The sequence below is a fragment of the Ailuropoda melanoleuca genome, chromosome 13 (assembly GCF_002007445.2).
Source record: "Ailuropoda melanoleuca isolate Jingjing chromosome 13, ASM200744v2, whole genome shotgun sequence".
NCBI lineage: Eukaryota > Metazoa > Chordata > Mammalia > Carnivora > Ursidae > Ailuropoda > Ailuropoda melanoleuca.
This window is the reverse complement of record NC_048230.1, coordinates 63676313-63698970: the sequence shown is the minus strand read 5'-3', so window position 1 is coordinate 63698970 and position 22658 is coordinate 63676313. Positions and strand designations below refer to the sequence as shown.

General features: G+C 41.8%; 1 protein-coding gene across 1 annotated transcript in view; it reads left to right on the top strand.

Moving 5' to 3' along the window:
• Positions 1 to 4781: 4781 nt before the first annotated feature.
• TOP1 (DNA topoisomerase I) overlaps positions 4782 to 22658 on the top strand; it is an 89502-nt gene continuing 71625 nt past the window's right edge. Inside the window, exons 1-2 of the mRNA XM_034641620.1 lie at positions 4782 to 5084; positions 5407 to 5431. Of these exons, the coding sequence (XP_034497511.1) occupies positions 5052 to 5084; positions 5407 to 5431 (58 nt within the window). The 5' untranslated portion in view covers positions 4782 to 5051. The remainder of the gene's footprint in view (positions 5085 to 5406; positions 5432 to 22658) is intronic.

Here is a 22658-nt window from a genome sequence, read left to right as displayed (position 1 = left end):
AATACGTCTGTCTCATTATCAGACTAGGAACTCCTCCAAAATGAAGATTAGGTCTTATTAATATCTATGCTCCCAGGGTATAGTGAGTTCCTATCTACTATCTAGTCCCCACTCCTTCATTCCTCATGGAATATTGGTTGAATGCATAAATGTCCTCATCACAGATTGGATGTCTTTTGGCAGGAAGATACAAGTAGGTACATGAAAGTGGACTCTCTTCCTAGACCTGAGCCACATGGCCAGGCTCCTACATTCTTGTTGCCATCCTATCATTCCCTGACTCAAGGGTTGCCAGTTTTCCTGTTCATTCTTTTTTTTTTTTTTTTTTACTCCAAAAAGTCAACCTTTGCTGAGCTGTTTAATAACCAGCAGGCAGAGGGTGTTTCTGGCTGGTACTGGGATCGCTCATCTGAGTCTCCTTTCTGGGGTGTACAAATCTCAAAAGGGCAGCGGGTCCTTAGACAAGGTGCCACAGGCAGGGAGGACTTCCAGAAGATACTCTGCCAGAGAATTGGTGGAGTCAAGACTGTGCCAGCATCCAGTGTCAAAATCCTGGGAAGGGTGTTCAGGTGCCCTGACATCAGGGGTCCAGGGCTGGGGCCAAAGGGTGACAGGCCTTGAAGAGTGTCCAGGAGTCTAGTAGATCAGAACTGAGTATTACTCAGAGCTCTTGGTCTTAAGTGACCCATTGGAGCTTAATTGGGTAAAAGAGGGAATTTATTTAAAGGTACAGGAACAGGAGTGAAATAAGGCCTGAAGAGATAGTAGGAACCAGAGCCCTGAACTCCATCAGGGCCTTCTCTTCACCTCTTCCTTCTTTCCCCCTCTCCCAGTTTTCTTTGGAGACAAAAAATATCACCAGGAATACCACCAGGGCAGAAAATACCACCAGGGCATCTCCCCAGTGTACATACTATAGATCCATCCACAAGAACAGAAACCAAACCACTCTCTCCTTCCCAGTTCCAAAGTCTCAAGGAAGTTGATCCAAGTGACTCATCTTGAGTCAGCCTGGGCCAAACAACTGTAGCCACAGGGACAGCAGCGTATTTGTACATGTGTGTACAACCTGCAGAAGGACAGTTCCCTGAAAAGCAGAGGTTGTTCAGATGACCCTATGGGTGTTCATTTCTGGAAGCCAAGAGTTGGGCCAAGGTGGTAAGAACAATCCCATGAGACGCAGAAGCAAATGAATGCAGGCTGGATCTTGGGTGACAACCCAGGTGGCCTGAGGTCTGGTCATTCCAAAGAGCCCTGTCTCAAAAGGTAGTGTGGAAAAAAGGGTTCCTGAGCATACATACATTTTGGAGATGTTGCATGCCATGTCCTTCTCCTTAAGATTCATATATGTATTAGCATATTGACAAATCTGAGAAGTCCTATGGGAAAAGACCTGTTCAATGTATGTGTGTGTGGAGCCCTTTTACTGGAATATCTATAAATCATCCACCTTTCACAGTGCATACTTTGGAAACAAGCCTACAACATCAGCTGTCATCTGCTAGTTATTTTTATAGGGGTTGGGATGGTCCGTGAGTGAGCAGGCTTGATTTAAAGGAGTGGTTCCCAAAACTCATTTATTTGCCTATGACCTTCCTGGAGTTTGTCTTATACGTTGCCTCTGTGCTATTATTTGATATTTTATTTAAATCAATCAACCAATTTATTTTTTGAATTTTTAAAAAAGTTTTTATTTATTTTTTATTTGAGAGAGAGAGAGAGAGAGAGCACACCAATGGGGTGAGAGGCAGAGGGAGAAGCAGACTCCCCGCTGAGCAGGGAGCCTGATGTGGGGCTTGATCCTGGGACTCCAGGATCATGACCTGAGCCGAAGGTAGATGCATAACCGACTGAGCCACCCAGGCATCCCCTCAATCAACCAACTTTTTTTTTTTTTAAAGATTTTATTTATTTATTTGTCAGAGAGAGAGAGCACACACATAGCAGGGGAACAGCAGGCAGAGTAGGCAGAGGGAGAAGCAGGCTCTCTGCTAAGCAAGGAGCCCGATTCGGTACTTGATCCCAGGAACCTGGGACCATGACCTGAGCTGAAGGCAGATGCTTAACCAACAGAGCCACCCAGGTGTCCCAATCAACCAACTTTTTAAAAGCCTAATCCTAAACACTTATATCCTTAAAATCATGGATTTGATGTGTTGGTTAAATATTTTTTTTCTCCTATACATGGAAATATATACATAACAATTAAAGTAAAAATGTTTGTCCATGCATGACCTGTAATTTTCTCAAGTCCTAGGGGTAGATGGGCCATATTGCGGGAACACTGGTTTAGGGTGTGAAGAGTCAGAGTGGCCATGTGGGCTTGGGTATGCCAATCACCCTCTGTGCACTGCCAGCCACACATGCTGGCAGAGAAATTCAGCCTATGATAAGATGCCTGCACACCTGCCGGTTTGTGCAGGTGACCACACTTGCTATGCCATTTTGGAGTCTGTGATCCGTTTTTATGCCTACCCAGAGCTTCCTAGGAGGGACTTGGAAATTAAATGCAGATTCTCCCTGGGCTTTAGGAGCTGGCAGTAAAGTAGTGCTAGGAGGCCCTGTTATTCCCTAAGGCAGTCCTTGAATTCTCTTGACCTAACTGCAACAAACAGATAGGATCGAAATGCCTCACCTGGCGGCCTAGGATTGATTCTGAGATGGGAAGTCTATCGAAAGACGCCATTAGCAAGGTGAAACTGGTTCTGGCAGATTGCTTGAGAGAAAGAACAAAGCTTTGGAGTAAGGAGACCTGAGTTTAAATCCAAAATTCAGTACCTACTAGCTGTGTGTTCCCAAGAAACTTTTTTTTTGATAGTCAAATAAAATTCCACCATTATCATCTTTGTCCAGAGAAGGAAACTGGGGCTCAGAGAAGCTAATCATCTTGCCTGAGGTTACACAGCTAATAAACAGCAGAGCAGAATTCACACCTAGATTGGTTTGACTTCCACATGTGTGCTCCTGACCACTGTATTACCCTACTTTCATTCATGATTGATTGCATGCCTCTTCTGTAGGAGCTGTTGCTAGGTGCTGGGGATGAAGCATCAACCAAGAGACCTCGGGTTCAATAGGAGAGATAGACATAAAATCACTCATTACCCCCTTTAGTAACTTAATAACAATTGTGATAAGTATTACAAAGAAAAAGACACTCTATGAGGGGCACTTGATCTGGATGAGGAAAGAGAGAGTCAGAGAACGTGGGAGGGGGGATCACTTTGAGAAAGTGATATTAAGGTTGAACTTTGAAGCATTCACAATAATTAACCCAAAAGTGCTCACCACTAGATGTGATAAGAGATGATTTCAGTGGTCCATGGATGGGCACTTTTCATACGTATTTGTAAATGATTTCATAGACATTATTATTTCATAGATATTATTACTTAGGAGGAAGCTAAGTAAAGAAGGGGGTCAATTAAAATATTAAGTAAAATAGCGGAAGTGGTTAATAGATATGGCAAAATTCACAAAGGTCACACTTAAAAGAAGCAGGTTATGTAGCAGGGCCCTGGCGGCTACTTTAAGAATTCTGAGCTTTATACCAAAGTGATAGGAAGTATTGTGGGAAGGGGATAAGTTAGATCTGCGTGTTGAAAAGTTCACTTTGGCTAGCAGCTTGTGAAAGGGACAGAATGGAAGCAGGAACCCTTGTTAGGAGTGAATTATGATTATCCGAACAAAAGATAATGCAGATTTCGACAGATGTGTGGGCAGAAGAGGTAGATGGGTTTAAGAGGAGCAATCAGCTGGACTAATGAGAAAGAAAGGAGGGAGATGTCTAGGGTGGAGCTTTTCTAGCTGGGTGGAGGAAGATGGGGAGTTCAGCCCTGGAGAAGCTTGTGAGGTATCCAAACGTAGATGTCAGACAGGAGGTTGTAGGTCACTTATCCCTGACACAGTTTAATAAAATAGCCCCACAGAGCTATCCTATGGATTCAGACCAGAGAACACGATAGATGATCCATAAAAGGCATTTCTTTGTCCTATTCATCTCACTTCTGCCCCATAGTATGCCAGGGATACAGCGATGGACAGAGCCAGGTCCCGTTTACCCCGAGGTCCCATTCCCTTTGGCCCTTTGCATCATCCCCTTTTTCAGCAGGATTCCTGGCTCACAGTAGATGCTCAATGTTTGTGGAATGAACGAGTGAAATTAGGGCTCTGGTGACCCAGGACTACATGCACCCAGCTGAAAACTGGAGCTAAATCAGATATTGGGTTGGTTAAAAAATTAAAATAAATTTTAAGAAGTGGAGGGAAATAATCCAGAATGTTGGAAGGCCTGGACAAAGACTAGGGAGGGAGCTCCTGCCTCCAGGCGGCCTAGGGGTCGGGTTAGAGAGCGAACAGTTGCTGGTGAAAGGTCTGGGGCCTATACGGCCAAGGTATTTTAAGCTGCAAAGACATGCAGAAGCAGGACAGCAGCTCGGCCGGGACTGCTGCGGTCCCGCCGCGGCCTTTAAAGGCCCACCACGTGGCCGCGCCACCGGCCGGGGTCCGGGGGCGGTGTCCTGGCTGCGCCTGCGCACTGTCTCGCAGAGGAGTACGGGGTTCCGAGAAAAGGCGCCGGGAGAGGAAGGCAAGGTTGCTCTGGGTGGGCGGCCGTGGGAGGAGTTGGCTCCTTATGCAAATAACAGCGGCTAGCGTGGACTAGGGGGCGGGGTTTGCGATGCAAAGTCGGGTCCATCTTTGGAAGCGCGAGGGGGCGGGCCCTGCACCCTCGGCCTCTTTCCGCGAGTCTCTGACGTCGCCGACGTCTCGTTTAAAAGCGGCCGCGCAGGCGCAGTGAGCCGAAATGCGAACTTAGGCTGTTACACAACTGGTGGGGTCCGCTCTCGCCGCCCGCCCGGCAGTCAGTCAGCGTCGCCGCCGTTGTCGCTGTCTCAGCCGTTCCGGGAGTCTCAGGCCCGCGGCCGCCGCCGCTTACCCGCGCCTCCGGGAGCATCTGGAAGCCTCCGGGAGCCCCCGTCCGCCCGCACAGGCCGGTCCCGACCGACTGCGTCTCCTCGGCGCCCCTCGCCGCGCTCGCCGCTCCGGCCGACATGAGTGGGGACCATCTCCACAACGATTCCCAGGTACGGCTCGGCCGGCTCCTCCCGGCGCCCCGGCCCCGCCCCGGCACTCCGCGACCCCCGGCGCAGGCCCCGGCCCCAGCCCGGCTGCTTTGACAGGCCAGAGCCCCCGACCAGGGGCGGCCGGCCGGCGGAGCTGGGCGCGCTAGGCCTCGGGCGAAAGCCGCGAAGTTACAGACTGGGGGGATGGTTGCCCCTTATGGCGGTTCCTGGGGCCCCCTCATCTCTGGGGTGCGGGGTGGGCTAGGCCCCCAGCCCCGCGCGCTCGCCGCCTGTGGGGTGAAAGGAGCCTGTTTGTTCATATTCCCTCCTTTTCTCTCTCCAGATTGAAGCGGATTTCCGATTGAATGGTGAGTGTACCCCCCCGCCCCGACCCTGCGTCCCCTAGCTGCCGGCCGCCTACCCCGCGCCCGGCCGGAGCCGGGCAGAGGACAGACATGGCGTCCCAGAGACTAAGTCCCGGCTCCTCTCTCACCGGCCCCATTGTTCCCATCGGGCCGCCTCTGGACCCCCTTTCCGGGGACCCCAGCCCCCCCAGATCGCGGCCCCGCCAAGAGGGGGCAACGGAGACCCGGCGTCGCCCGCCGCCGGGCTTCGGGCAGCCTTTCCCGGCCCGGATTCCTCCCGGGAAAGTCGCCTTGTCGACAGTCGGGACTTAGTCTCTGCGCCATTTTCTTTTTCTCTCTCTTCTCCTTTCTGTGGCTGTGTCTCTTTCTCTCCCTCCCTCGGCTCCTTCCTTGAGCTGCCCAGAAAGAGCTTTCTGCAGAGCAAAGCCGAATAAATCACAGTCTTCACCAGAGAGGGAAGGGTGGGAGACTGAATTGTTACTATTTTTTCCAAGGAGAACTTTATTTTGGGGGTTATTCTCTTTCTGCTTCTTGTTTCCTTTTCTGTTTCCAGAATGAAAGATACCCTTCGGCAACTGTTGATTTGGGGGGGGGTAGGGGTGTAAGATGTTTATGATGGGAATTATGGTTATAAAACTAAAGCCACCCTTTGTGGAGTTTATCATATTTTGAGGTGGTTTTTCCCGAGTTGTGTTCTTTGCAAAGGTAGTAGTAGTACCTCCCTTCAGAAAGTTTGCAAGTTCTTTATGGGCCAACCAATGTAATTGTTGGACTCGGGCAAAGAGATTTTTTTTAAAAAAAGTATTCCTGACTAGAACTTTTCATGGTGGTTGAGGTTCCTAATTCAGTGTTTTGTTTTTGTTTTTTTAGAACCGAAGTTTAGTGTACTTGTCAGGAGGAAAGGTTGTTGAGCATCTCATCTGGACCTGGTGTATTGGGCTTTTCTTTTGGGCTGTGGGGGGAAAAAAGATTTTATTTATTGAAACAAAGAGTAGCCAGCACCCACCCCTGTTTCCTGTTCTTTTTCAGAAGTTGCTGTTTTTCAGGAATCAAGAGCTAGCTTGCTTTTCCCGGATCTTTATGTTTTTGACCCCTTTTCAGCCAAATCAAGGCATTTATTCTCTGAGTATTTCCACTTCAATTATTCAATGAGGATTCCCCCAATAAAAAGCTCACCCTGTGGGCTTTTCAGCAATCTTATTGAAGGAGAAGGTTCCTTCTGTAGTGTGCTGGGAATTCCCACTGATTCTGATGGTACATAATCCTGCTCGGTTGAGTTCGGGTTCCGGGAACCTCTCCAATGGGAGAAGCTGATGAGTAGGTTTTCTGATGTTGTAATCAGCAGTCCATCATGTTAGCCTGCTCTGCTGAGAGCAGCCTTATGTTCAGATTTGTAGTGGGGCATCTAACAAGAGATGTGACTCTGCAAGGAAAGATTGTGGTTAAATTAAAGTGTAGCATTTCTTGAGCACCTAATATGTGCCAAACACTGCGTAGTGCTAGAGCTGAACCTTTGGTCACAATGCTTCTCGCCCTCAATCCAGTCTAATGGGAGAGACATAATTAGTTAATTATAAGGTAGGTGCTGAGGTGTATGTATACCCAAAATGCTTTGAGAAACTAGGGGACTTAATTTTGTCTGCGGGTGGGGAAATTTCTCAGAGGAGGTGACTTCTGAGCCCTGTGTTGTGCAAGACTAGGTGCTGAGTGTCAGGAGTTGGAGTATTTCTTAACTATGTTTAGCTAACCTATCAGGATTTTAAGAGTGATGAGTCCCCTGCAGTTGAAAAACCACAAAGAGTATAGATGTTTCTTTGGGATGTGGGAGCAAAGAAAGGATGGGGCAGATGAGGATGTAAAGAGTCCTTTTGACCTCTTTTGGAGGAAGGTAGGAGCTTAACACAGGAAAAGTGTTCTTTTGACTTTAAGATTGGGCTGAGTAGGTCGTGAATTTAGTAATGAAGCAAAGTTTAGTCCTTTCTCTTCAGAAAGTTATTCTCCATGGTTCTCACTTAAATTATGCAAAGGAACTATTGAATATGTGATGATTGTAGGTGGGGTAAATTATTGATCTTTAATGCTGTTTTTATAGAAACTGAAGTAGACCAAGTATATTGACTTAGAATGTGATCACTTGTAATTGCAGTAATTGTTAATATTTGTTGAATGCTTAGTGTCTGCCTGATACAAATCTTTGGTCTTTCCATGGATCATCTAATTTTATTTAATCCTGGGAAGGACCCTATGAGTTAAGTACTATCATCTCTATTTTATAGATGAGGAAACTAAGGCTTAGGTATGTTTATTAGCTTGCTCACGGGCAGGTGAGTCTGGCATTCCAAAGCTCCCAAGCTTAGCCGGTATGCTATATATATCATTGCAGTATGACAAAATTAAAAGCTGCACATCTCTACAGATCTGATAAATGAGGGAAGGATTTGATAGTTCGTCATTAGCTTACTTTTTAACTAAGCCTCCTTCAAGAGAAAAAGCACTTTAATTGCCTCCCCACCATCCTAAGTGTCTGACACTGGAATAATTATCTGTGTAAATATTGTCTATAAGAAAGATGTAGTGTCAGTAACTGTGTGCTTGCTCTGTTAAGTAATACCCTGGTAACTAGTGATTGATTTATGTAACTATGAAAGACAGTTTTTCAAAAATAAAAATCAGTGTTTGATTATACTCAGACATGTCATTATTGATCTTTGCATTAAGAAGAGTTTGCTTAAGCGTGATCTTAAGTGGACTTAACCCAACTTACAGATTAACGGTGCAAGTTCACATATACAAACATCCCTCATTCTACCTGCCCTCATCCCTTAAGACCTAAAAGACTTTTTGCCCTTTGGAGCTCATTCTTTACAATAGTTAAAATTGTTGCTGTTCGTTTGGAATTTAGAATGTTCTGGCCCATATTCAATTGCTGGGAAAATCTGTTATTTGTGTAGAACGTTCATATTTAAAATATTGACAGTGAGCTGGGAGTTTCAGGAGCATAATCTTTTACCTATCTTTTTCCTTTCGGTGTTGGTAGCACTAAACTGTAGTGGGGCTGAGTCATTACAGTACTGTGCAGACTGCCGAGCTATCTGTAGAGTTGGTAATAGTAATGTGACTTTGGGGTTTAGTGATCCTTCTGCTATTCCAAGGACTTGGAGTTTTTGCCTCTCTACTCTGGGTTTGTGGGGTTCCTCCCTCCCTGGGATGAGCAAAGTATAAGGTTTGATTCAATTAGTGACTAGTTAGTCTAAGTAATGTTATATGGGATCATAGTTTGACATCATGTTGTGTTGATTCTGGTTAGCTTAATGGATTCAGATTGTATGGAGGATTTAAATATAAATTGTTTCTGATGCTAACAGATAGTTGTATTTCTGCGCTTAGGTGCAGATTGAAGTGGGGGGTGGGAAGATTGATGATGTGACTATCTGGAAATTCCCATCACATTTTTAAAACTGCAAACTGATGGCACCTTCAAATGAAATATGGCACATCTTCCCGCTCAGTCCAGAAACACTTAAACATTGGGCTCTGGTGTTTTCTTTCCTTCTACAACCAAACTCCTTGGGGGGACACCTTTTCAGAATTAGTGACTACTGTGGAATATTTATATTACACTTAGACATGAAACAAAGTTGCTTGTCAACATGTGCTTTTTAGATTACTAGCATATCAGAACTCCCAAACAAATTTTAGATTCTGATGTTTCTGGTAAAACTAGAATATCCAGGAGTTATTAAAGGAATCAGAAATACCTCATAGTTTGAAAGGTGAAAACTAGGTAATATTGGTGTCTCCAGCTCATACTTTTCTTTGGTAAGTAGATAAAATGGAAAATAGAAGTCAGAGTCAGTCCCCAAATCTCATTTTAACCAATAGCAGCCAAAAAAAAAAAAAAAATTGTGTGGCTTTTTTCTTTAACATCAGCATAAAAATGAGGAATTGTGAGAGTTTGAAAGAGTGATTCATTAATTTGTTCTGGGTCTTAGTGAATTGGTATCCATTTATACAATATACAAGAGCCAGGGATTTTTAACATGTCTTAAATCTTAGATTCCAAAATTAGGCCATTGGGATTTTTTGCTTGTTTGTTTTCAGCAGGGGAAGGGGGGCAAAAACTGTCAGCCTTTTAAGTCTGTAAATATGTTTGAGAAAGCTTTGTGTGGTATATTAATTATAGTAACAGTTATCCTCTACTGCTACGGGTATGGGAAATGATTCTATTGTACTTTATGGATAGATTTCATTTTAGGAGCCTTCGGATTATAATGAAATTGTGTTATTTCATATTAGGTGGTTATGAATGCGTAGTATGTTATGGATCTTTAACAACATTTACCGTACTTGCAGTGCAAAATAAAACAAATTTTCTTCAACCCAAGGTTCTTTCCCCAGAAGTATGTTTTTGTGAGGGATTTCATACTTCCCCTATGAAACTCCAGTAAAGTTCTAGCTTTATTTGGAAAAATGGATTCAGATGTAATTGTTTACTTTTGAATGAGGCTATGGAAATGATTTAAATGAATATTTGATGTGGGACCCTGAGGTTAAAAAAAACCCTCTTGAAAGAATGGTAAAATACAGTCAATTCTTTGCATTTGTATGTGGGAGAGTCAGTTGAGTGACTTTTCTGTGTCCTGTGGTTTAGAGTATCTTCTCCTTAATTGTTTTGAACCCTTAACTTTGCATAATAAGGGCGTTTGGGCAAACTGTTGAGAATATGGCTTCTTAAGGTAAAAAGGCTGGGATGGGAGAAGTTCCTAACTGGCCTTTAAGAAGTGAATGAGGTATTGTGTTTAAAGGAAGCTTTCAGATTGTCTTTAAACTTTGAGTAGTAATAGTTGGAACAAGTCTTTTCTCTGTATTTCCATGCCTTGTAAATGAAGTTTGAGATACAGCTTTCCATCCCTGTGGCTCCAGGCCAGTCACTGATGAAGGAAATCTAAGGAGGCAAGAAATAATTAGCATTTTACCAGCCCCTGCCCCCCCCACCCCCCGCAACCTGCCTATCTAGGTGTGTGTTGTGTGCTCTGTGTTGATAGCACCAGTGCCTGGGTACTGTGGAGGGGGATAAAGATTGTGGGGAGGGAGTGCAGGTATCTTGGTAGCCTAGGCTTTATTATTAGTGGGAAAAGCTTATAAAATATATTAGCTATTAATGGTATTTTTGGTAGGGCTATAGGAAATGACAGTATGCTAAAATAACAGCAAATAGATACTGTTCAACATGATTTTTTTTCTGTATGTTCAAGAAAGAGTATTTTTCATATTGGGAGAGAAGTGATTTTACTGATTATCTCAAGTGTATATAGTTACCATCAAGCTAGAACCCTATTTATCTTTATCTGTCATTTATGTCTCTAAATTTTAGTAGAGGGGCACCTGGGTGGCACAGCGGTTAAGAGTCTGCCTTTGGCTCAGGGCATGATCCCGGCGTTATGGGATCGAGCCCCACGTCAGGCTCCTCCGCTATGAGCCTGCTTCTTCCTCTCCCACTCCCCCTGCTTGTGTTCCCTCTCTCACTGTCTGTCTCTATCTCTGTCGAATAAATAAACAAAATCTTTAAAAAATAATAAATTTTAGTAGAGAAAGAAACCAAAGGAGAGAGGCAACTTAAGTTTTAAATTTCTTTTTTGATGGTATTCATTTTCAATTTGTTGGCGTAAGTTTTTATATCCATTCAGTTATCTCCCTGCCACCTTTACCTTTGTGTACTGTTCTTGAGAATTTGTCTGAAATTTATAGTAGATATTTTTATTTACATTTCCCTCGTGCCCTCTCCATTAGATTTAGGGTAGAGGTGTATCTCTACCAGCCTGTTAATTCCTCTCTGAGCCTTTGAAGTTAACTTTGTTTCTGTGGCTTAAGGACCCAGAGAACTCCATTCATTAGCGTTCCTGAGATACACGTAGATAGGCTCCAGCAAAAGGTGTTAAAAGATATCAGCATTATTGGGGACTTTAATTCTCTTGTCTTTGTTGTTGAGAACAAGTTTCATAGATCCTTGGGTATTCTGACATTTTCCTGTGTTCTAAGAACAAAAGACTGCCAACTCTTGGTCTCAGTATTCTTTGTATTTTTCTTAGCACAGCCTAGCAAAGATAGATGCCTGGGATCTTTCTTGGAGGAGATATTCTTGGCTGTTTGGAGTTTACCCGCCCCCCAAAAATGTTTTTAAAGTTGAAGGTTAATCCTACACTAGAGTACACTAGAGATGCACCCTTTTGCCACTTTGTAAAAGTCCAGGTTTTCATCTTCTTGCCATATATGAATGCCCAGATTTATAAAGGTTTGTGAGCAGGATACTGAAGACTTAAACCTAGCTTGTTTCAGGATCAGTAAATTAGGGGGTCTTATTGGCTAAGAACTTTTACTTTACCCAACTCCTATAAGGTAGCCTCTTCATTTATAGTCTTATCTGAGCTCCTGCTATGGAGTAGAAGGGGAAGTGGGAGGAAAGGAACAAATTTTGAGAGCTTAGTAGACATCACATTTTTGTATTCATTAAATCTGAATTTAATGGGAATAGTACAGATTGCATAGGTTTATGGGAGAACCTGAGACCAAGAAAGGAAAACTTCATCTTTTACACCTTCTCAACTCCCCTTTTTGGTAGCATGCTGCCTGGTCTAGATTACAGAAATCCCAGACTGTAAATGGTAAGCTTTCTTGTAAGAGATGTCACAGCCTGCCCTTAATTATGTGCTCGTAGAGATAGTTTAGACCCTTTGCATCTGGATGGCTAGGTCTTAAAGAGATACTTTGCTGTTAAGGCTGGAACCAGATTAATACTAAAGGGTATAAGTGATGAAGAGGGAGGCTGTGGGGAGATAACATTCTGGAGCAGCTGTGGTAAGTAGAAAATTGGAGTAGAAAAATCTAAATAAGTCCCTGTTCTTAGTATGAAACTTAGCTCTGGCAGCCAAACATTGTTTTGTCATCTATAGATAGGGATGATATTTCTATGCTTCACAAGCTATTGAGATTTAATTAAGTTTATAGAGAGCCTCTTCGCCCACATTTTAAAATTGAAACTTTGGTCAGACTACTTCTATTCTGAAGTGGGTCTTTATTTTGAATGTTAGGTTTCAGGTACTGATGTTGGTGACTTCTTCCTTCACTGGTATTCCCTGATAACCTTTTAAATCTTCTGACATTTACACAGTGAACAGTAGCATATAACTAGAGTTCGCTGAGTCTTTACCTCACTGAACTTCACAGCCTACACTGATCTCTTACGATTATGAAGCAACCACTAAAAAATGAAAGGTGGTGTTATCTGTTTCTAGGTTTGGGCTAAGTAGGAGCCAAATGTGTATCTGGTCTCTACTCTTCTAAGAATAAGAATAAGGCAAGATTGCATTGCTGAAAGAACTTCTTTTTCAGAGGGGAGGAGCTTAGAAATGAAGAAACTATATTGCTGTGGCTAATTTCTCGGCCCTTTAGTAGAACTATGGATTTCCTCTTAAAGATGCCCAGAACTTAAATGTCAATTATATCTCAATTTTAAAAAAGGTACCAAGAGCTTTATCTTTATTAGATGCACTTAGTAAGTGAAATGCCGAGTTCATTATTTGTGATTTTTTTTTTTTTTTTTAATTTATGTGACAGAGAGACAGCCAGCGAGAGAGGGAACACAGCAGGGGAGTGGGAGAGGAAGAAGCAGGCTCCCAGCGGAGGACTCGATCCCAGAACACCGGGATCACGCCCTGAGCCGAAGGCAGACGCTTAACGTCTGCGCTACCCAGGCGCCCCTGTGATTGTTTTTTTTAAACAACAGAGCTCAGTATGTCTTGTGTCAGCATGTTTTTTCAAAAGGCCGCTATTTTACTTCTCCCCCTAAAACATTTTTATTTTTATTTTTTCCCTCCAAAACATTTTTAAACTGATAAGACTCAAAAGCATCTGAGAGTTACCTTGATTTTTCATTTATTCATACAATGCTTAAAGGGACCAACTCAACTTCCTGTGAAATAGTAATTCTTGGCAACAAGAATGCCTTAAGTAATAAAGCTTAGGAATGAGAATTTAAGTAGGAAACTCCATGCTAGCAGTTATGCATGAGTATAGGCATTTGGGAGATTTCATGAAAAAATGTATCTAGTAAGCAGAAATTTCAATAATGGCTCTTAAGTCTAGCTAATGCTGAGTGCTACTTAAAAGAAAATAAATCAAAATGAGTTGTGGTATATGTTTACTAATGTCCATTAGATTAAGCCGAGTGGATCTTAGTAGATATACCATTGATCAAAAGGATTATCATAGAAGCATCACAACAGGAGCAAACTTCAAACATACTCTCTTAAAGGTGGGCTGGAGAAAATAATTTCATAGGAGAGAAATTACAAAATTGGGTCTAATTTTAAAAAGTCTTCAGAGAGAAAGTTTTCAAAAGATAAACATCTCAGGAACATACGGTTCATAAAGTATATGGAGAAAAATATCCTGTGGGAAAGTGAATATTTATTAATACTGCATGGCTGTATTGCCCTCAGTGTGTCAGAATATCCAAAATGGAATTTAAAGTTTTCAAAGCTTGGGCCTCTTCCTCTTTTTTCTCTGATTCCGAATGTGAAGAGTGTGTGTGTGTGTTCTTTGATTCCGAATGTGAAGAGTGAGTGTGTGTGTGTGTGTGTGTGTGTGTGTGTGTGTCCTGGCCAAATCAACCGTGGTAGAGTGGAAAGGACAGAGATTGAGTCAAGGGGATTTGAATTTGAGTTATTGTGCTTCTGCTCAATAGCTAGAAGTTAATCTCCAAGCCTTAGTTCTTTACCTGTAAACTAGGTCTAATACTTAACTCACAAGATTGAGGATTAAAGAGCATGTGAAGATCACTGTAGGAAAAGTGAAGCTTAATACAGAATTTTTAGTTCCTTGCCAATCCTTAAAAAAACAAAAAACCAAACCTTTTTCAGAGATTGCTTTTTTAGTGGGTTTTTTTTTAAGATTTTTTTTTTTTTTAATTTATTCATTTGACAGTACATGCAGGGTGAGCAGAGGGAGAGGGAGAGGCAGGCTCCCTGCTCAGCAGACATGGGCTCCATCCCAGGACGCTGGGATCATGACCCAAGCCGAAGGCAGACGCTTAACCAACTGAGCCACCCGGATGGCCCCGCTTTTTTAGTCTTTTGTATAAAAGGAACAACTTTAATTTTTGAATTTGGATATTGTGAGATTTTGCCCAAGAGAGTGGGTCGCTAGGGAGCCTTGAATATGATACTGTTGCTGTGGATCCAGACAGGCGAGGTCAGGATGGGTAAGACTTTGTGACTGTGTACAAACCACTTTGTTTCTCATAGTTAAATTACAGTTTAAGAATCTTTGGCAGCCAGTAACTTTTCCCCCTTTGCACTTGGGATGGTGCAGTATTTATAGATCTACTCAGGAAAGTGAAAATTTCATGTTTAATTGCAAATGAAAAATTTAAGCTGCCATATTTATTCATTCAAACATTGAGAAAGTAAATAGCAGTAACGACTAGATACAGATGAACAAGACAAATCCATATGGTTCCCAGAACAAACATTTTGAAGTTAGTACTTATAGGTCTGTATGCTCACTTCCTCTGTTGAGATTCCATATTTTTCCTTGGGCCTCAGTACAGAGGCTCCTGACATACCAGGTTGAATAGGGATGAAAGGTATTTTCTTGCAGTTAATACTTCACTATCAGTGAAAGAATGACGTCTCCATTTATTCCCAATCTAAAAGATTTTTTTTTTCTCCTTGCAAAAATTGGAAACCTAGGACCTTATTACAATTCCAAAGATGTCCAAATTCCTAACTGTTGTAGAAAAAAAAAATTTTTTTAGGATACCTGTAAGCTCATTAAATCATTTCACCTGGAATAGATGTTTAAAGTTCTGTGTATTTCCCATTATCTTTCTGTATCAGACAGCAGTTATTACATGAGATTTAGGAAAGTAGTTTTCAAGTTTTCCTGAACAGGTAGATTTGTCAGTGACTAGAAATGTTCACCTTCTGTTCAAGAGATCATGTGACAATAGCTAATTCAAGTTATTTGCTTGAAATGGTTTAAATCCTTGAACTGAATTGCCTGAAATAAAGAGTGTAAAATCACCAGCTTCATAAATTTGAAGAACTAAAATCTTAGAAATTAGACTCAGTACTTAAAGTCCTGCGAAACTAATTTTGTGGAGTAGTTTAAATATATTACTGTTGTTACTGCTTCCAGGCCATGAAGTGTCTTGATATGAAAGCTGTTAAACTCCTCAGAGAAGGGGTCAGAGTACGTAGTGGTATTACTTATAGTGTTTTGAATATGGAAAATTAATAGAGACTAATGTTAGACTGAACATGCCTTATTCTTATAATCAGTGCGTTTTCACAAAGAATGAATGCAATGTCACTAGTTCTTGCTGTTTAACATCAGAAATGAAGAAACAAGAGTCTCTCAGGGAATTGATCATATCTCAGGATCTATTTCTTAATTTTTCATGGTTCTAGTTAACCAGGAAAGAAAACAAAAGCAGGGAGGAGGAACATAAGTTGTCTAGTCTTTGTAACTGCTGGCGTGTTATACTTGACTTCCAGGCAGAAAGCTCTCTTAAGGCCAGACCTCCCCCTGCCGCAGCTCTGAGCGGTCTCCTAGTTAGTGCCTTCTGTGCATGTTCAGCTGGTGGTGGTTTGACCATAATTACTACTTTTTTCCCCTTAAAAATCAAATCCCTCCTTTCTCCCTTGAATATAGTGTGATATAAAAATAGGCACTTAAGCAGAACTTTATAGTCCTTTACAAATGTTAACACCTTCCTAATCTCAGAATGTCAGGAAAGTTGTCTGTTAGCAGAAGTATGTTTGTTTGCTCTGTAGAAAATCAGATTCTAGTTGGACAAACAAGAAGCCAAAATTTTTCTCTTACAGTCTTGAAAATACTATAGAACTTCTTTAGGACTGGAGCTAACCTGTGGAATTGTTAGATGTCAGATAGTGTTTGTATTGAGCTCAAGTTTTTAGGGCAATAGTTTTAAGGTTACAGTAAGGTATGATTCAATTGGGTCCATAAGTGGCTGAAAACAGTGGGAGTGTTGGTACAAGACTACCAGAATTTTAAGCAGAATCCATACTGGTGGCACATAATGTAAATATGCAAGCCAGTGGGTGCTATTGTACAAAAGAGAAGATAACTTTGTTAAGTACACTTATTGAAAACTTGATTAAAAATTTAAAAAGGTCCTTCTGCAGCAGCTCTGTTTCCCAGAAATATAGTTCAGTGTGTATTCTTCTCCCATAAGTCTATAGTCCTGTTTTGTTCTGTTCAGGTATTCCTTTTTACTCTGGAGTACCTCTTAGTCTTTAGAATTTGGTACGGTTTGGATAAGTATGCCTGGTACTTCTCCATTTTACTACCTATTTAGGAAGGCACTAAGTATTGTAAACTCCTTTAGGATTAGCAGCATCTCAGAGCTTATTTCCGTATTGAAGGCCTAGTTATGGATGTTCCCCTTCCATTTTCCTGAGTCTGTCTACAATCACCACTTAATCCCAGGTCAGAAGCAACCACTTTTCTCTGGCTTTGAGCTTCTCTTGCCCTCTTCTTCCAATTTTTTATTCTGGACTGGAGAAATTTACATGTTTTGCTTATTTACTAGGAAGTGTAAAAAGAACACTATCTCATCCTGTATGGGTAGTACAGATGCTTTCCACAAATGTTTAAATTGTGAAATGGGAACCCCTCTCTTTCTAGCTCATTAGCTGGTTGAAAATCAAGTGAGAAAAAGTGAGAGCTTTATGCTAAGTTTTCTTTCTTTCTTTTCTTTCTTTCGTTTTTAAGTAATTGCCACACCCGGCGTGGGGCTCTAACTCACAACCTTGCAATCAAGAGTCACATGCTGCACCAACTGAGCTGGCCAGGGGCCCCTACACTAAGTTTTCTTTGTTCTCAAACTAATCTGCTTAAGAATCACCTGGGAGCACTTGGTAAAAATACATATTCCTAGGCCTCTTAAGTTGATTCTTTAGTGGCACAGGCTGAGAAATCTTTTTTTTTTTTTTTTTTTTTTTTTTTAAGAGCTAGAGCACTTAGGGATGGGAAGGGGCAGAGGGAGAGAGAGAGAGACTCTTAAGCAGGCTCCATACTAGGCGTGGAGGGGCTTGATCTGATAGCATGACCAGAGCCAAAATCAAGAGTCGGACACTCAACTGACTGAGCCACCCAGCTGCCCCAGAAATCTGCATTTTTAAATATTTAGCAGCCCTGGATGATTCTGATTAATACACCTGACCACAAATTATCCTTAGAGAAATTGATCCGTCTGGAGTTTACTATCTTACTTGACTAATATGTATGTTTTTCTTTGTTTGGTTAAGGTATTCCGTTGGTTAAGCTATTAAGTTTATGGTTGATTTTGTTTTTGTTTTGGAAGGACCAGAGCGTGTTTTTCAGTATATGTTTATAGAAGCTTGATATTTATCCTCAATATCTTCTACCTTTCAATGAGTATTTGCCTAAATAGTAGAGATCGTTCACTGCTTTTGCAGCTGTTTTACTATGTATCTCATCAGAATCCTAATCCTTTTCCTCCTTCATGTTTAGCAAGCCATTATTTGATCCTGATGTCATCTTTCAGGATTGGGAGACTAAGCAGAGCACAAAGAGCAAGAGGTTGTTTTCATACTGATATCCCTACAGTGGTTAAGGCAGAGCATTAGGAGGTAAGCGGAGGTATTGGCACAGTTTAAAATGTGGGATGCTGAAGATCTTCTCTATGGCAGTCACTACCTTTAGATTAAGTTAGGGGTCTTTAGCTACTGATGGCACCGATTGACAGGGGAGGATTCGAATGGAGCAGTGGTTCCTGAACTGTGTTTTCCTGATCAGCATTGTCTGAGAACTTGTTGGAAATGCAAATTCTTGGTCTCATCCGGACCTCCTGGCCCAAACTCTGGGAGTGGGGCTTAGTCAGCTAGGTTTTAACAAGTCAACCAAGGTGATGTGATGCACACTAAGTTTCAGAACCAGTGGAATAAATAAGATTTGAAGTTCACCTTTTCCTGTTGAGCCTCACATTTTTATTTTATTTTTTAATTTTAATTTTTTTCGAGCCTCACTTTTTTAGTAGGAATGGAAGACCGTGGACAAAAAGTTCACTTGCTTACCATTGAAATGCAGACTTCAGAACTAGATAAACTTGGTTAGCTGGGTGGCCCTAAGCAAGTCACAACTCTGATCCTAGTTTCTCATCTGTAAAAGTAGAGGGATAATAGCTATCTCAGAGCCATATAAAAGAGCACCTAAGAGTATCTGGTAGTACTGTATCCCAAGGTCAAATAATTGATGAGAATAAGATAAATTGATCAAAATAAGCTTCTGGTCAATTTTTTAGTCCTGACATTCATATGAAACTTAGAACTAGTTTTGTAGTAATTCAACCTCTTAAGCAGTATTCCTTGCTTTGTAGTTTTTGTATTTTTTCTTTTACAAGGCCCATGGCTAGGCCTCAGTACTTGTTCAATTACTTATTCTTCATTACAGTTTTGAAGTTGGGGTAATTCATAATTAGAGCATAAAAAGTAGCCTGTTAAATGAATTGCATTAGAAAGGCTTCTGAAGAACATATGTGTGTTCAGGCTTACTCTTTCTCCAGCTAGTTGCCCAGAGAATGGCCTGTGCATTTCAAGTACCATCAGTAGTGATAACTCAAAACAGAGGGCCCCTTAGTTGAACTGGTAATAGGATGCATGAAACAGTGCATCAACACCCTTGACTCCTGTATGGCCAGACAAGTTGTAGACTTTGGGGCATATTGAGGCCCATGCTCTGTTGAGAATAAGGGCAGCTTAGGCTGAGCTGTGGATTTCTATGTAGCATAGACAGGAGGTTTGTAGTCACTTTCACTATTTCCCAGGCATTAAGGGCTCACTTAATAGAAGCAAAGGAGAACAAGCCTGCAGGAATGGGCCTGTCCTAATTGAGCTGGCCTGGGAAGGTACATTTTCAGGTTAGACAAGTCCTTTTTCCCTTTTAAGTTTTGCCTCCTGGGAAAGAAGAAACATTTTCAGTCAGGGATGTCCTTGTGAAAACATGACTCACTGCAGAAGAGTATATGAAATATAAATGCCCATTTTAGGGATCTTGTAACTGGTTAATTACTCTCAGAGTAAAACATTCTAACTTCATCTTGTATTTAGAGAACAAAGGTGAGTTCGTTAAATGGGATTTGCCATACTTCTGACACTTAAAATGATTGCTCTATCTAGGTTTGACTTATACCTCAGTGGACTAATACCTTAGTTGCAGTGTTCTCTGGGAAGCACTCATTGAGGCTCTGATTCTCCAGGGACTATGTGCAGAAGTGGCCTGCTTTCGAGATGGACATTTTAGCCAGGAAAACTTTTGGCCAGCCTTAAGGAATTACACAGCATTGTACCTTGCCATGTAGGGAAAAGGTCCTTGACTGGCCTCCAGCAGGGGAGTTGGTGGTGGGGTGGGGAGTTAGGACAAGGGAAGTCTTACTCCTGGCTTTGCCAGTTGTGACCAGAGTGAATCATGCAACATGGTGCCTCATGCTGTCCCCGCCAGTGAAAGGAAGATGTTGACCTGGATCCAAGCTTTTCAGTCAGTGCTGTCCTGGTAGAACCTTCTATCATGATAGAAATGTTCTGTATCTGTGCTGTCCTGTGTGGTAGCTGCTAGCCAAATGAGACTTGAGCCCTTGAAATGTGGCTGGTGTAATATTTATTTTACTTAAAGTAGCTACATGTGGCTAGTGGTTACTATAATTGGACAGCATAGCTCTAGATAAAATTTAGATGAGAGCAGAGAGATTTAGGTTTAGATTTTGCTTGGAATATGGGTGCTTGGGGCACTTGGAACTTAAAAATTCAAAAGAGGTGTGAATTTGAGTCTGAGTAACAGTCTTCCTTCTGTATATCTACATTGCCTTACCTGGATGATCCACTAAGAGGACTTATGACTGGATGCACAGTTGTGTTTTTAAGAGCAGGTGGAAGTTTAGACAGTTCTCCATTTTACTTGACCCCTTTAGTATTGCACAAAGGTGAACATTTAAGGTCCTTTGGATTGAGTAAATTGTCATTTTATCTCGCAACTCTATGAGATGAAGTATCATGTCTATTTTGTAGTTGACAAAACAGATTAGCTTACATTTATATACACCGTTATGGATCATTATCCTTTAAAATGATTGGGATTTGTCTACATTTGAAATTGCAAGTTTTTAGCATGTTGCTATAACAAGAGGTTTGTATTTGTTAAATTGTAGTCAATAAGTGAATGTCTGACTATAAGTGGAAGAAAATCTAAAATTGTGTAGGCAGGGGCTCCTGGCTGGCTGTCTATAGAGCATGGGACTCTTGATACTGGCATTGTCAGTCTGAGGCCCACGTTGGGGGTAGAGTTTACTTTAAAAAAAAAAAATTGTATGGGCAAACAAACAGCACCCAAGAGATTAACTCACCCCAAAGTGTTGCTTACAGTAAGAGCAGGTCAGAACTCAGTTTCTACAACCTAACTGGGGTCTTCCTCTAATTTACATGCTCATAGTGAATGCTGACTGCATCTCATAAGTACTCTGGTCCACAGTTAGACAGTATTAGTCTAATTGCCCAAAATGGGACTGTAGCCTTGGCTACTGTGAGGACCACCGACATAATGGACATGTGAAGTCTCAGAGAACAACTTGGATGAATTGCTTTAAGACCAGGAACAGATCCATTTTCCTCCAGCTTAAGCTTCAAATTATGGTCATTTATTTTAGAGGTGGGAAGACGAAGTGGACTAGGCATGAAATAAATAGATAATTTGAACATTTACTCTTTCCACTTTACTTTTGAAGAAACTGAGATTCAAGGCTTTATAGTTGTATGAAAACCACAGAGCTGGAAGACTAATCTAGGCCTATCTCATGCCACATCCTGAGTTCTTAAAGGTGACACAAAACAAGGTAAAGGGAAACCTGGGTGACTCAGTTGCCTCCTGAGAATTCTGGGCTATAGCGGAGCTACCCATGTGGCATCAGACTAAAGGCTGTTGGAATACTCACCTTCATTTACAGTGGATCTTTACCAGACTATTATCGTTGACTAGCAGGGTCTGCTGAAATGTATGTACGTATGTATGTGAGAGAGAGCGCACAAGTAGGGGGAGTGGCAGGCAGAGGGAGAAGCAGGCTCCCAGGACTCTGGGATCATGACCTTGAGCGGAAGGCAGATGCTTAACCGAGTGAGCCACCCTGAGCCACCCAGGCGTCCCTCTGCTGAAATTTAAACTAATGTGTAATCCTTTCCCTATTAAGGAACGTCTGCCTGCCTGTGTAAAAAAGACCCCAGAGTAATTTATTTTTTAGCAGTTCAGCTTGTACTTGGAGCCAGTTATTCCAGAAATCAGTAAAACCTCCTTTTATCTGAGTACCCAAGGAAAAGGATCTTGTTAACCAAGGATTAAGTAGACCCTCCCACCCCCTTATTTTAGAAGGATCTCTGAAGCCTGCTTATTTATGAAGGAATTTCATCAGAATTGGTTAGCAGTATGTGAAAAGTATGATGTTGTTACCACCTCAAGAGGGATAAATAACAAATTTAACTAGCTTGCTGCTTAAGAAGCAGAAATAGCAGTGGGCTCAGCATTGGCCTCCCCTTCAGAGTATCATTCATGCGATTTATTTTATCTAGTTAAGCAGAGTAGGAGTAGATTTTAACTACTTTTAAATTATGTTGATTAATGACCATTCATGGGCTCTTTAAAGGAAGGAGAACGGTGGGAGATGGGCTTAGTGTGAATATCGTTTAGGAGAAAGCTTAGGAATTAGAGAGGAGCCATAGGTAAAGTTAAAGCAGGGAGGATATTCTTTACTTACGCACTGAGCTTGAGAAAGGCACCTNAGCATTGGCCTCCCCTTCAGAGTATCATTCATGCGATTTATTTTATCTAGTTAAGCAGAGTAGGAGTAGATTTTAACTACTTTTAAATTATGTTGATTAATGACCATTCATGGGCTCTTTAAAGGAAGGAGAACGGTGGGAGATGGGCTTAGTGTGAATATCGTTTAGGAGAAAGCTTAGGAATTAGAGAGGAGCCATAGGTAAAGTTAAAGCAGGGAGGATATTCTTTACTTACGCACTGAGCTTGAGAAAGGCACCTCTTCCCAGGGTACATTGGGGTTAGTTTCAAAAAGAATGTTGTTAAATACACCAGAAACTAATGTTATATGTCAGTTATACCTCAGTTTAGAAAAAAAAGGGGGGGG